This window comes from Eptesicus fuscus, chromosome 1 (assembly GCF_027574615.1).
Source record: "Eptesicus fuscus isolate TK198812 chromosome 1, DD_ASM_mEF_20220401, whole genome shotgun sequence".
Taxonomy (NCBI): domain Eukaryota; kingdom Metazoa; phylum Chordata; class Mammalia; order Chiroptera; family Vespertilionidae; genus Eptesicus; species Eptesicus fuscus.
Genome location: NC_072473.1, coordinates 56,072,248 through 56,085,208, shown reverse-complemented (window position 1 = coordinate 56,085,208; position 12,961 = coordinate 56,072,248). Strand labels below are relative to the sequence as shown.

General features: G+C 44.7%; 1 protein-coding gene across 1 annotated transcript; it reads left to right on the top strand.

The window, feature by feature from the left end:
- Positions 1-5,723: 5,723 nt before the first annotated feature.
- Positions 5,724-7,127, top strand: NAP1L2 (nucleosome assembly protein 1 like 2). Its single transcript, XM_008161027.3, has one exon. It carries the CDS (start codon positions 5,724-5,726, stop codon positions 7,125-7,127), a length of 1,404 nt encoding a protein of 467 aa, XP_008159249.2.
- The last annotated feature ends 5,834 nt before the right edge of the window (positions 7,128-12,961 follow it).

Sequence of the window (12,961 nt, the reverse complement as noted above, 5' to 3'; positions counted from 1 at the left end):
CAGATGGTAAGAGTCTGGATCCAGAGGGATGGTAAAGAAGGCATCCTTGAGGTCAAGGACGGAAACGTGGGTGGTACCAGATGGGATGTGGGAAAGGAGAGTGTAAGGATTGGGGACCACCGGGTGGATGGGGACCACCGCATCATTGATTAGTCGGAGGTCCTGCACCAGCCTGTAGGTCCCATCTGCCTTTCTAACGGGGAAGATGGGGGTGTTGTAGGGAGAGTCGATAGGTATGAGGAGACCCTGCCCCAGAAGCCGAGTAATGAGGGGCTTGAGCCCTCAGGGATGAGTTAGGAAACTGGGGAAGGGAGGGAAATGAGTTGGGGTCCTTAAGTCTGATCCTGACTGGGGTATGATGTCTAGTAACCACCAGGGTAGAGGTGTCCCATACTTTTGGGTTGACAAGGGATGCGGGCAGTGGATGATCAGTGTTCCCGTGAAGGGAGGGATCCAGGAGTGGAAGAAGCAGGGAGGCTGAAGGACTCCGAGTGAACTGCAGAGTGGCCCCTAGTTTGGTAAGGATATCTCATCCTAAAAGGGGCACGGGGCATGAAGGCATGACTAGGAATGAGTGGGTTATGGGGCTATTGTCGAGGAGACAGGGAAGGGGCCCGGTGGCCAGCGGGCAGGTGGATTTGCCATCAATGCCCATGACCGAGATCGTGGAAGGGAACAGTGGCCTGGAAAAAGAGGGAAGGACAGAAAAGGTAGCCCCTGTATCGATCAGGAAGGAGATCTGCTTACCCGCTACCTTGAGCTTTACCCTGGGCTCGGCGAGGGTGATGGGGGTCATCGAGTCTGGGCATCTTCAGTCTTCAGCCAGTCCTAGCATGGCCAGCGGCGGGTCATGACCTGGAAGGACAGCCCCTCTACTTTGAGAGGCAAAAGGCCTGTCACTTTTCCAAGGGCACTCACTTTTCCAGTGGCCGCTTTGACTGCACACCGGGCAGGGCTTGATTGGAGCTCGGGGTTGTGGGCATTGTTTAGCCCAGTGGCCCTCATTTCCGCACTTGAAGCATTCTCCAGGTGGCGCTAGTCCTCTCGTTGCACCCCCACCACGCACAGTCACCCTTGGACCATGCGTGGCTGCCGGCCTTAGGGCTGCTACCAAGGCTTGAGTTTGCAGGTTCACCTTTTGTCGAAGGCGGGCCTCCCAATCTGATTCTGCCTGCTCCTCATGGGCATTGAAAACCTTAAATGCCATATTCACCAGATCCCGGACAGGAGTCTGAGGGCCATCCTCTGCCTTTTTTAACTTTTTTCAAATATCTGGGCCTGACTGCGAAATGAAGTGAGTGGCTAGAACTGTTGCTCCGGCCGGGAAACCAGGGTCCAGACGAGTATATAAGGTCAGAGACTCAGTCAGCTTGTTAAGGAAGACCACAGCTTGTTACTCATCTGGTCCCTGAGTAACTTCCCTCAGCTTGTCAAAATTAACTACCTTGTGGGAGATGGCCTGTAGGCCGGCTATCAGGCATTGCAGCATCTGGTCGTGACGTCAGGCCCGTCTCTCCCTTTGGGGGTATCTAGTTGGTACTCCCATCCTGGTTCTTGATGAGGAATGGCCTGGGCCCCCACTGGCATAGAGGCATCTGTAAGGTGGATCTGATCTGCGTGGTCCGTCGCCGCTCCTAAGACTCTTTCCCTTTCATCTGATGTTAAGGTAGAAGAAAGAATGACATGGATGTCATGCCAGGTGAGGTCATAGGCCTGAGAAAGGTATCGGAATTCCTTGACGAACGCGGTGGGGTTGGTGGAAAAGGACCCCAGCCGCTTCCTAATCTGGGAGAGATCCGACAGAGAGAAGGGAACATAGACCCTGACCACTCCCTCAGCCCCTGCAACTTCCCGGAGGGGGCAGAGGAGAGGAGGAGCCCAGGAGCAGGTGTGCCTGCTGACTGGGGAAGCAGGCGGGGGTGGGGGAAGGGGAAGGTCAGCAGGTAAAGGAGAAGGCTCTGGGGGAGGGGGAGGGGGCGGTGGAGGGAGGTCAGGGAGTGAGGATAGGGGAAGGGAGCGAACAGATGGCAGGGCAGAAGGAGGCAGGGCAGAAAGAACCCTGTCGTAGGGAGGCGGGCAAGTCGGAGGGGAGGAAAGATTCTCAGGGGGTTCAGATAAGGCGAAAAGTGGAGGGGTGTCATTAGGCAGAGGGAGTTTCTCGCGAGCTAGGAGAACCTGGGCAGTGGAACAGGAGGAGCAGAGGGAGGGACGGGAGCACAGATAAAAAAAGGCCTGGACATATGGAACCTCCAGCCACTTCCCAGCTAATTGGCAGAAATTATTGAGGTTGGTCAGAATGTTAAAATTGAAAGTTCCATGTTCAGGCCATTTTGACCTGTTGTCCAATTCATACTGAGGCCATGCCACGTTATAGAAGTAAATGAGGTGTTTAGGACGCAGATCTTGGGACAGGCTTAGCTTAGCCAGATTGGTGAGGAGACACCCTAGAGGTGTCTTAAGATCAGATTTGGATTTTTGATTGCCCATTTTGAAACCTAGGGTCAGTAGCAGAGGCCCAAGGACTGACATCCCAATCGTTGAGCCAAGGCTATGGATGGGGATCCGAGGGATGGCAGGGGACATCTCCCCTACCCCCTGGGGTCTGGAGTGAGGCCAAAAGGCCAGAGAGCCAAGGGGGACAGGAACATCTTCACTATCTCCCCAGGCTTGGAACGTCCTTGGAGAGGTCAGAAGGGCTATGCCTGGAAGGCAATCTCTGACACGGCCACGGTTTAAAGGCAGAGATGCTGGAAGAATGACTATTAGGAATCAATAGGGACTGGGACTCAACTGCTGACGTTGCCGAGCTGGAGAGAAGCCTGAGGGTTCCCGAGGAGACAAGGGGGTGGGGTACCCCGGACCGTGAACAGTCAAATGGGATACACACTCCTCCTCCTGGGTTTTGGCACCAGATGAGAGGTTTGCAATGCAGGAAACAAGACACAAAGTCCAGGCAATTAAAAAGTGGGGGGAGGTTTTAATCTTGCACTCCTGGGGGAAATTCGCTGGTCCGAGGGTGGGCCAGGGAAGTTCGCGCCAAAAGGGGGCATAGGTACTTCTTTTATACAGCTGTTTAGTGAGGGGAGGGCGGAGGGCATGAGAGGTGTGGAATTCCTGCCTCGGGCCAGGGGTCTAGGAAGGAGCCAGTTATCTCTGTCACCATCTACCTTGCAGATGCATGCATCGGCTCTGGACTTCCCCCCTGCCTCGACCTAACAGTCATGTCTTAGGCTGGTATCTTCCTGACAAAGGTAAATCTTTACCTTAACGGAGCCTGTCTGTCGCCTTTTTGCATCTACAATAACATATATTTGGAATGTCAAAAGTAATTTTCCTTTTTCCAGACCCCTCAAAGCACAGGCACTGCTCCTTAGAGACCACAAATCCTCTCATTGTTATTGAGTTAATTGCTGACTGCTAAGTATCCTGCACCCACCTAAGTTAAAGAAGTATGTATCTATCATTTTACTTTTTATCCAATCACAGAGATTTCCCTGCTTTGCTTTCTCCCACCTCCCTAATCTATCCCAAATGGATTTCTTGTAATCTGCTTACTCTTCTCTTTCGATTGTAATGTATAAAACAAGGTGCAAAACTGCCATTTTCTGGAGCATTATCTCAATCTGTTGAGATTCTGCTTTCCAGAATTTGTCTACAGTTTGGCTCAAATAAACTCACAAAAATTCTTCACAGGTTTGAATGTTTCTTACATTAACAAGAACCAGAAAAAATAAAACTTGGAATGTAGGGGACTCATAACTATGGAACTACCCGAATGGCACATGAGCCTGAAATTTGAATTTTGTAAATACTGTAGCAGAGATAAAATAATTTAAAATGGAAAGTTTACCTGCATAATAAAATAATCTGTAAAGGTATACAATAATATCTAAATAGTATTTATCTCTGCAATAGTAACACAATGCAAATTATCATTTAAATCTGGAAAGAAAATGATTAAAATGTTAAAAATTGTTGAATTAATCAATAATCAGCCTTAGAAATATGGAGAAAATAAACATCGCCAATGATTCCTACCCAGAGGAAATTTTGTATTAACTGCATAGGATTCTATTGTAGAAATACTCTATCATATATTTAAGCATGCCTTTAATGCTGAGATTTAGATTATTTTCAATAACTCAAAAGTGTCAACCAAATGTTATGATATAAGAAGCATTACTTCATATTTGAGTCCTTCTTTTTAAAATTCCTTAGAGCTCTAAAGCCAGCAACAGGAAAGAGGAAGTAGCAAGTCAGTATTAGAACTGGGCTACTGATAAGCCAGGCAACTGGTTTATAGTCTTCACTTTTTAAATTTTATTATGTATATTTATTTTTATTGTTCACTTCTTCATTGTGTTCATGTAACATACAGTTGGATACAGCACTTTAACTCTTAATCACAGGATCTTTCACTCTAACCACACACACACACACACACACACACACACACACACACACACCCTTAGCCTGCCACCCACCCAGAGAAATTTTTCAAGAATTTCCCAATCTAAATTACTGCTCACTAATCATAAAGTTTGTGAAAAATACGGAAAAACAGACTATAGGATATTTAAATAACTGGCAGTTACACCAGCCTGAGACCAGCACCGTTAAATTTTTAGTGTTTTCTTTCTAGCCTCTCCTTATAAGCTCCTCCACCACCCACTATTTCCCTTTCCAGAGCCCAGGGCTAAAATCAAAGGGATAGAGTTAGGATGGATAGATGTCTTATTTTCTCCCCTGGTCCAACATTTTATTTTATTTTTCTATTTTTTTAATTGAATTTATTGGGGTGACATTGGCTCACAAAACCATACTGGTTTCAAGTGTACAACTCAACAAAACATCGTCCTCACACTGCATCTGTGCCCATTGCCTCAAGCAAAATCTCTTTTCTGTCCCCATTTCCCCCATCTTTGCCCACATCCACAAAACCCCCACCCCTTTCCCTCTGAGTATCACCACACTGTTGTATGTGTCTTTTTTTTTTTTTTTTTTTGCTTAATTCCTTCACCTTCTTTTAGTTACAATTTTCTCTTCACTCTTGAAATTATAAAAGTATGATACCAGTTGAAAATTGAAAGGCTAAACTAATACAATATGGGTTTCCAGAAAATTTGGGGAGAGGGGCTGTTGGAGGATGAGAAGGTGGTAAATGAATCAGCCATATTCTTGGAAGGTGAGTGGAATTAGAAACTTGATAGATCTAATAATTTATTGGCTCAGGGTTTGTCAATTACGACAGCCCAGCAAATGAGATTAGAGCAGACTTGTGGGGGAGGGAGGGAGTGACACAGCAAGCTACTGGCACCAAGAAAATACAGCGCAGAGACAGCTGCGTTATCATATTGCAGCACCATTGTTGTTGTTGTTTGTTTTTTTTTGTTTGGTTTTTTAACTAGCTGCTGTTTGCGGAGGTCTACCCACTGCGACACTCTGCATCTCTGGCGGGGTCCTGCAGGACGGTTCACAACGCCATCTCGCCATCCTCTGCACCCAAGCCCAGGCCACCGCTGCCTCGGTTCAGTTCTCACAGTTCAGCACCCCTTCATCCCGGCTGCAATCCCAACCATCGCTTTTGCAGTCTGGCCGCTACCGCTAGTTCCACCTCTGCAACAGGCATCGCTGCTTCTGATATTCGGTGAGTCTTTCCCTGCGGAGGTCAGATCTCTTGATCTTGGAAGTAGCCGCATTAGACGTGTACGGTCCTTTGAAAAATGGCCGAGTCAGCCGACAGAAAGGAATTGTTAATATCCACTCAAGAAGAGGCTGGTAATAAGGTGATGGTGGAGGGGCCTGGGAAACAGCCAGAGCACGGTGAAAATGCCGCAGCTGGGCCTGGAAATGATGGAGAGCGCGGTGAAGAAGCCGCCTCCTGGCCTGGGGAAGAAGGGGGAAAATGTGAAGATGCTGCTGGGTCCGGGGAAGGCGGGGGAAAAGGTGAAATTACTGATGAGGACTCAGACCCAGACCGTCCAAAAGGACTTATTGGTTATCTTTTAGATACAGACTTTGTTGAAAGCCTACCTATGAAAGTTAAGTACCGTGTGTTAGCCCTGAAAAAGCTTCAAACTAGAGTGGCGAATCTAGAATCCAAATTCTTGAGGGAATTTCATGAAATTGAGAGAAAGTTTGCTGAAATGTATCAGCCATTGTTGGAAAAAAGACGTCAGATCATCAATGCAATCTATGAACCTACAAAAGAGGAATGTGAATATAAATCAGACTATGAGGACTATGATGATGAGGAGATGTATGATGAGGAAGAGATGTATGGTAATGAAGATGGTCTGGTACATGAGTATATGGATGAGGGTTATGAGGAAGATTATTATGATTATGCTATTGTGGAGGAGGAGGAGGATGACGACAACAATGCTGCTGCTGCTGCTGCTGCTGCTGCTGCTGCTGCTGACAGTGAGGCTGCTGGGGAGAATAATGAAGATCCTCAAGGAATTCCTGATTTTTGGCTGACTGTCTTAAAAAATGTTGACACGCTTACTCCTTTGATTAAGAAATATGATGAGCCTATTCTGAAACTCCTGACAGATATTAAAGTGAAGCTTTCAGATCCTGGTGAGCCTCTCAGTTTCACACTGGAATTTCACTTCAAACCCAATGAATATTTCAAAAATGAGCTGTTGACAAAGACCTATGTGCTGAAATCAAGACTAGCATATTATGATCCCCATCCCTATAGGGGAACTGCGATTGAATATTGCACAGGCTGTGAAATTGATTGGAATGAAGGAAAGAACGTCACTTTGAAAACCATCAAGAAGAAGCAGAAACATCGGATCTGGGGAACAATCCGAACTGTGACTGAAGATTTTCCCAATGATTCATTCTTCAATTTCTTTACTCCTTATGGAATCAGCTCAAATGGAAAGGATGGAAATGATGATTTTTTACTTGGTCATAATTTACGTACTTACATAATCCCAAGATCAGTTTTATTTTTCTCAGGTGATGTACTTGAATCTCAGCAGGAAGGGGTAATTAGGGAAGTTAATGATGCAATTTATGACAAAATTATTTATGATAGTTGGATGGCTGCAATTGAGGAGGTTAAAGCCTGTTGCAAAAATCTTGAGGCAATGGTAGAAGACATTGACCGCTAAGGCAGAGATCTACACAGCCCTGAAATTAACAGCCTTAGATCTAGTTACTCAAAATGAAAAAAAAAAAAAATCTTGTGTTTTGAATTTTTCTTAAGAGTGTTAAAGCATATGTCAGAAATATAAAAGAAGTTCAAATACTAATTCATTTGATCTTACATTTTAATAATAGAATGCTCTCAAGTAATGTATACTGTGGTAAATGATTTAAGACATTAAAATAGTGTGATGTATTTTAATCCTTCTGAAGTCCTCTTGTCATAGTAGCTATCAATTTGTTGATGTGAATATTATCCAGACAGCTAAATGAGACCCAGTTTTTTTGCTGTTGTTGTTTGGGCAATTTTGTTTCCTTGGTCCTTTAGCTAGTGAGTTTAATGTTGTCATGCCTGCTTCATTTTGCAATAAAAATGCAGTAGAATTTAAAACTTGAATGCTTAAGAAGAAGCCTGCATATGGTTAAGAATTTCAGGCAAAGTCAAATTTATTGTTAATGACAGCTTGTTCATAGGCTCTTATATTATGTAATCATAATAAATAATGAAACTTAGTAATACTGAGGTTATTGTTTATCAGTGAAATGTTAATCACAGTACTTTTAAAAGTTTGACACATTGTACTGTGTAATTGTGAAGCTGTAATTACAGTGTGTAATTTTTTTCCTATACAATATTTAATCATTCATTGAAAGTGATCACTTTACCATTTTGAAAAGACTTCATGTTCTTTCATTGCAAAATAAAATGAATAAAAATTTCAGTGTATCATGTTTTAAAACTGATATTTTTCTGGTTATAAAAGTAATATGTTCATTGGTGAACATTTAGAAAATACAACAGATATTTAATTAAAATACTGGGTGGGTGGGAAGAGATCAACCAAAGAACTTGTATGCATATATGCATAATCTATGGACACAGACAATAGGGTGGTGAAGGCCTGAGGTGGGAGGGAGCAGGGGGAGGCTAAAAGGGGTCAATGGGGAGGGACATATGTAATACTTTCAACAATAAAAAAAAACACCAAACCCCCCCAAAACAAAAAAAAAGCCCTAAAATTCATATTCCCATTCCTTAAAGATAGGCACTGTTAATGTTTTGATTTATTTTTTACTATTATTTTTCTATATGCATGCAAATTTACTAACACTATACTTAGATATGCAAATACAGTATAACTTTTTTATTGTTTATAACTGATCTAGTCTTTTTAAGCGTTTTTTCGTTGTTAATCCTTACCAGAGGATGTTTTCCCATAGATTTTTAGAGAGAGAGGGAGGGAGGGAGGGAGGGAGGGAGGGAGGGAGGGGGGATGAGAAAGACACATCAATTGGGATTGGTTGCCTCAACCAAGGCCAGGGATTGAATCTACAACCCAGGTACCTGCCCTTGACCCTTTGGTGGGCTGGTTGACACTCTAGCTACTGAGCACACCAGTCAGGGCATAACTGATATAGTCTTAATCCTGAGACCACCTCTACAGCCCAGGTTTTCAAGGAAACAAAAATCTCAAATTTAACTAATTCAGTAAACTCATTGCTATTTAGTAGTTTAAATACTCTGTATAAAACAACAAGGTTTTGTGTGTTAGTCAATATTTCAGATTTACCTACCCTTCCACAATGTTATCTAGATGTATAGAGGCTTATATTACTTTACTAGCGTTCCCGTTGCAGGAAAAATCCTGCAATAGGATTTCCTGCTGCACTCTACCCCCGCCTCCGCTCCGCCCTTGTCACCCGCCCCACCTTCTCCACCAGCCCGCCTGCTTTTCCTTTCGCTCCCGGTCCTGACTTCGCTCCTCCCTTCTCCTCCCCCCCGCCCTACTTGCTTGCTTCTTCGAAGCTTTACTCCCTTCTGCAGGTCTTGGCTTCTTTCGACGCTGCCTTGATATGCAAATTAGCTGCCATCTTTGTTGGGGTAATTTGCATACTTGTCCTGATTGGTTGATGGGCGTGGCTTGGCTGGTGGGCGTGGCTTAGGTGTAGCAAAGGTGCAGTCAATTTGCATATCTGTCTATTATTAGATTAGATGGCTTGGGTAGGGAGCATACACTGAGGGGACAGTGAGATGTGGTTGGTCAGAGAGCTGACTTCGTCTCAGAGCCTACTTTGCCTTCTTCAGGTATGGAAACCCAGAGATTTGGCTTTCCCCTTTGGCAGACTTTGTGAAAGTCACATCTATCCCACTGGGACAACAGAGAACGTGTGTGTGTGTGTGTGTGTGTGTGTGTGTGTGTGTGTGATTATTAATTTCTTTTTATTTTTTCAATTACTGGTACAGTTGACATTCAATATTATATTAATTATTAGCTTCTGGTATAAAGCATAGTTATTAGCTTCTGGTGTAAATCATATTTTACAACATGTTTCCCCCCCCCATATTTTCAGTACCCACCTGGCACCATACACAGTTATTACAATATTACAGACTATATTCCCTATGCTGTACTTTATATCCCAGTTACTATTTTGTAACTACCAATCTGTACTTCTTAATCCAACATGGAACTTTTTAATCTCTTCCATGCCGGAGCCTGCCGGCACTACAGTTGAACGGTACCTGAAAAGGGGGGTGAGGATTAAAAAACACAGACACACTAGTTCCCGGGAGGGCAAACAGTTCAAGACTGCGCGCCGAGTTTATTTTCTCACCCCTTTTTATAAGCAGAAACAGCTTGTACAAGCATAAAGGTCATTGCCAAGGCTAGATGTTTTTCCCGCCTCCACAGGATCCTAGGTACACTCTATACTTCTCTCCCCGCCAACCTCCCTATCCTAGTTCCTGATATCAAGAACATACTACAGCTTTTGTCCCTGCTATTGAAAACATGTTGCAACTTTTGTCCCTACCACAATGCTACTCCCTCTTCGAGTCTGCTATGTATCAAACCTAAATATGTGAAGCAAAGGGCCCCAGTAAAGCGGGGAAAACAAGGTTACTGGATTGTTTACCCGATTGCCTCTCACGGTTTCCCACATTTCCCCCTTTCCTTTATAATAAAAGAACCGGGGTGGGCTTTAACTGGCTAGGGAAGTAGAGGTCTGATTCCTCCCGTGGCTCATTAGCCACTCCTCAGGCTCTTGGTATCTTTTGGGGAGGAGAGGCAGAGCCCTTTTTCTTACTATGTCTATTTTAGATGATACCAACCTCTATGCAAATCAGACATACCTTCAGAGGAAGTCAGAGAAGGCCAGCTACTATAAGGCCTTCCCTTGCAGATGCTTTGCTCTGCACCTAGCCAGTACCCAGTCTCGCCTTGCGGCGAGATGCAGCACTCTGACTACCTGTCTGCTTCCCATGGAGGCAATCAAGCTTAAAAATATGATTCTATACAACATGTAGAGGCCCTTGTGGGCCGGCCTTGAGCTTGACCTCGTGTAGGCCTGCTTGGAGAAGCGTCAAAGCACTGATTCCTCTGCGTACCAGAAAAGGCAAAAGGCACGCTAGCCCTACCACCACGGCCCCTAGTAGGGCTACGGTAAGGGCCACATGTTGAAGGTCAGAGGTGGAGGGGACCATGCGCATAAGCTGATTTAAAAAGTCCTTGGCGGTTTCTGCCGCATCTACCTTAAGGGGGTCTGTACTTTGCAGACCTAGGATCTCCTCATGTAATTTCAGTAGGTCTATGGATTCGTTAGCATTGTGCCAGATTCCTGACAAATGAGCCTTTACCTTATTCCAGCCATGTACGGACTGGTTGTATGGCTGAGGCGTAACACATATCCATTGATAGTTAGCATGGCATTGTAATTTGTTCCTTACCTTTAACCCATCTATCTCTTCCCCCAGGTACATAACCATGTCATATAAAGCATTGAGCTTCTCCTCAATCTTTCTATCAATCGCCTCTTGTGTCCCTAAGGTTGTGCTAACATTTTTGGATAAATAATTGACAAAATGAGCTGTTTGTACCTCCTGGGTAAGGGCCGCAGCAGCAGCTGCAGCCGTGGCAATTAGGGTTATCAAGGCCGTGACACCGGCTATCAGCAATCCAATGAACCTCCGGGGTCTACTGAGGGCCGAGGTCACCTCCCTCCACACCTGGAGGGAATGATCATTATACCAGGGCTCAGAGAGATTTACCGGGACCATTACAAAGGCAGGCTGGTGGAGAACAACCACCTGTTCTCCCCAAGGTACATTAGCAATACAATTGGTTAACAGACAATTTACACAAGTAACATTAAAGGTCTGACCTTGATGGGAAATATTCACCTTCCCCACTAGCAAGGCATAAGGCTCTGGCACACAGGCAGTCACATTAACTGTCCAGCTGCTAGCGGTCCCATTGGCAGGAGTCATTACGGCCGAAACCACGTTCTGGGCAGCAGCCAGTTTCCAGAGTAGTAGCTGGATTGGACCACCAGCCACGCTCCAGAGTCCCTCATAGAGTCCTTGAGCCCAACTGGTCTTGTTGAAGACGGACCAGTTGATGATGGATGAGTTGGTGCCCTGGATCGGGAAGGCAACAGCTTGATTGGTGTAGCACCGTTCCCAAGGTACTGAGTGCTCTCGTATATCGGATGGTTTCTCACATGGACTGTTGCGTGGCGAACCAGCCTCTCTGGTAACCAGCGCGGCCCCTCGGCGTCCTGAGCATAAGTGCGGGAACTACTGGCTCCCCACAATCTCTGAGCAGCAGATTGTCCATGAGCATCAAAAGTTAAAAAATTAAGGATAAAGAGAGCATGATGTAAATAGTTATGTGCTGACCTAGGGTATAGCTCCCCCTCTTTTATTTTTTGTAATTGAGTTTTAAGAGTCCCATTGGTTTTCTCTACTATTTTCTGTCTTTGAGGGTTATAGGGAATTTCTGTTTTTAGATTGATTTCTAGTTGATTGCAAAATACCTGGAAATTCTTACCAGTGTATCCTGGTCCATTGTCTGTTTTTATACATTTGGGCTGCCCCATGGTGGCAAAGCATTTCAAGCAATGGGCAATACAATGCTTACTGGCTTCTCCAGTTTGGGCAGTTGCCATAATAAATCCAGAAAATGTATCTATAGTGACATGTACATATTTTAATTTCCCAAAAGGGGCAACATGAGTAACATCCATCTGCCATAGCTGATTGGGCATTAACCCTCTGGGGTTTACGCCATAGGAGGGTACAGTAGTGGTAGTGGGGCAAGTACCGTATTGTTTAACTATCTGCCGCGCTGCTTCTCTAGTGATTTTAAACTGTAAGCGCAGGCTGTTACTATTTTGATGATGAATGGCATGTGACTGTCGAGCTAATTGTTCTGGGGTAGGCTGTGTTTGGACTAGCATTGCCACTCGGGTGGCCATGTCAGCTAGGTCATTTCCTTCAGAAAGGGGACCAGGGAGGCCCGTGTGAGCTCGGAGGTGGCCAAAGTAGCAAGAAACTTGCCGTCTCTGTATCTGGCCCTGGATGCTTGCAAACAACTGTTGGACTATAAGGTTAGAGGTTTCTATGGTTGGTACAGTCTCTATCAATTCCAAAGCTTTTACAACATAATGACTATCAGAATACAGATTAAATGCTTGAGTAGGCAGCTGTTCCAGAACTACCAGAACGGCTTGTAACTCTACTACTTGAGCGGAGTTATGACCCGTCTGGAAAGAGGTTACCTTGCCTGATATGTTAGTGGTATAAAAAACAGTAACTGTTAGATTTCTCTTATTAGACCCTCACAAAGTACTTTGGCATAACTATTTACCCTCTGTTTAGGGAGGCAGAATGCAAATTATTTACTCTTCCTGGCTTACTGGCCTGTATTATTTGCTTTCTTTACAACATATCTCTTCTCCTTCTTACACCTATACAACCTTCTATTGAGACACTTCTAAATTAACCTTTAAACCTTCTTTC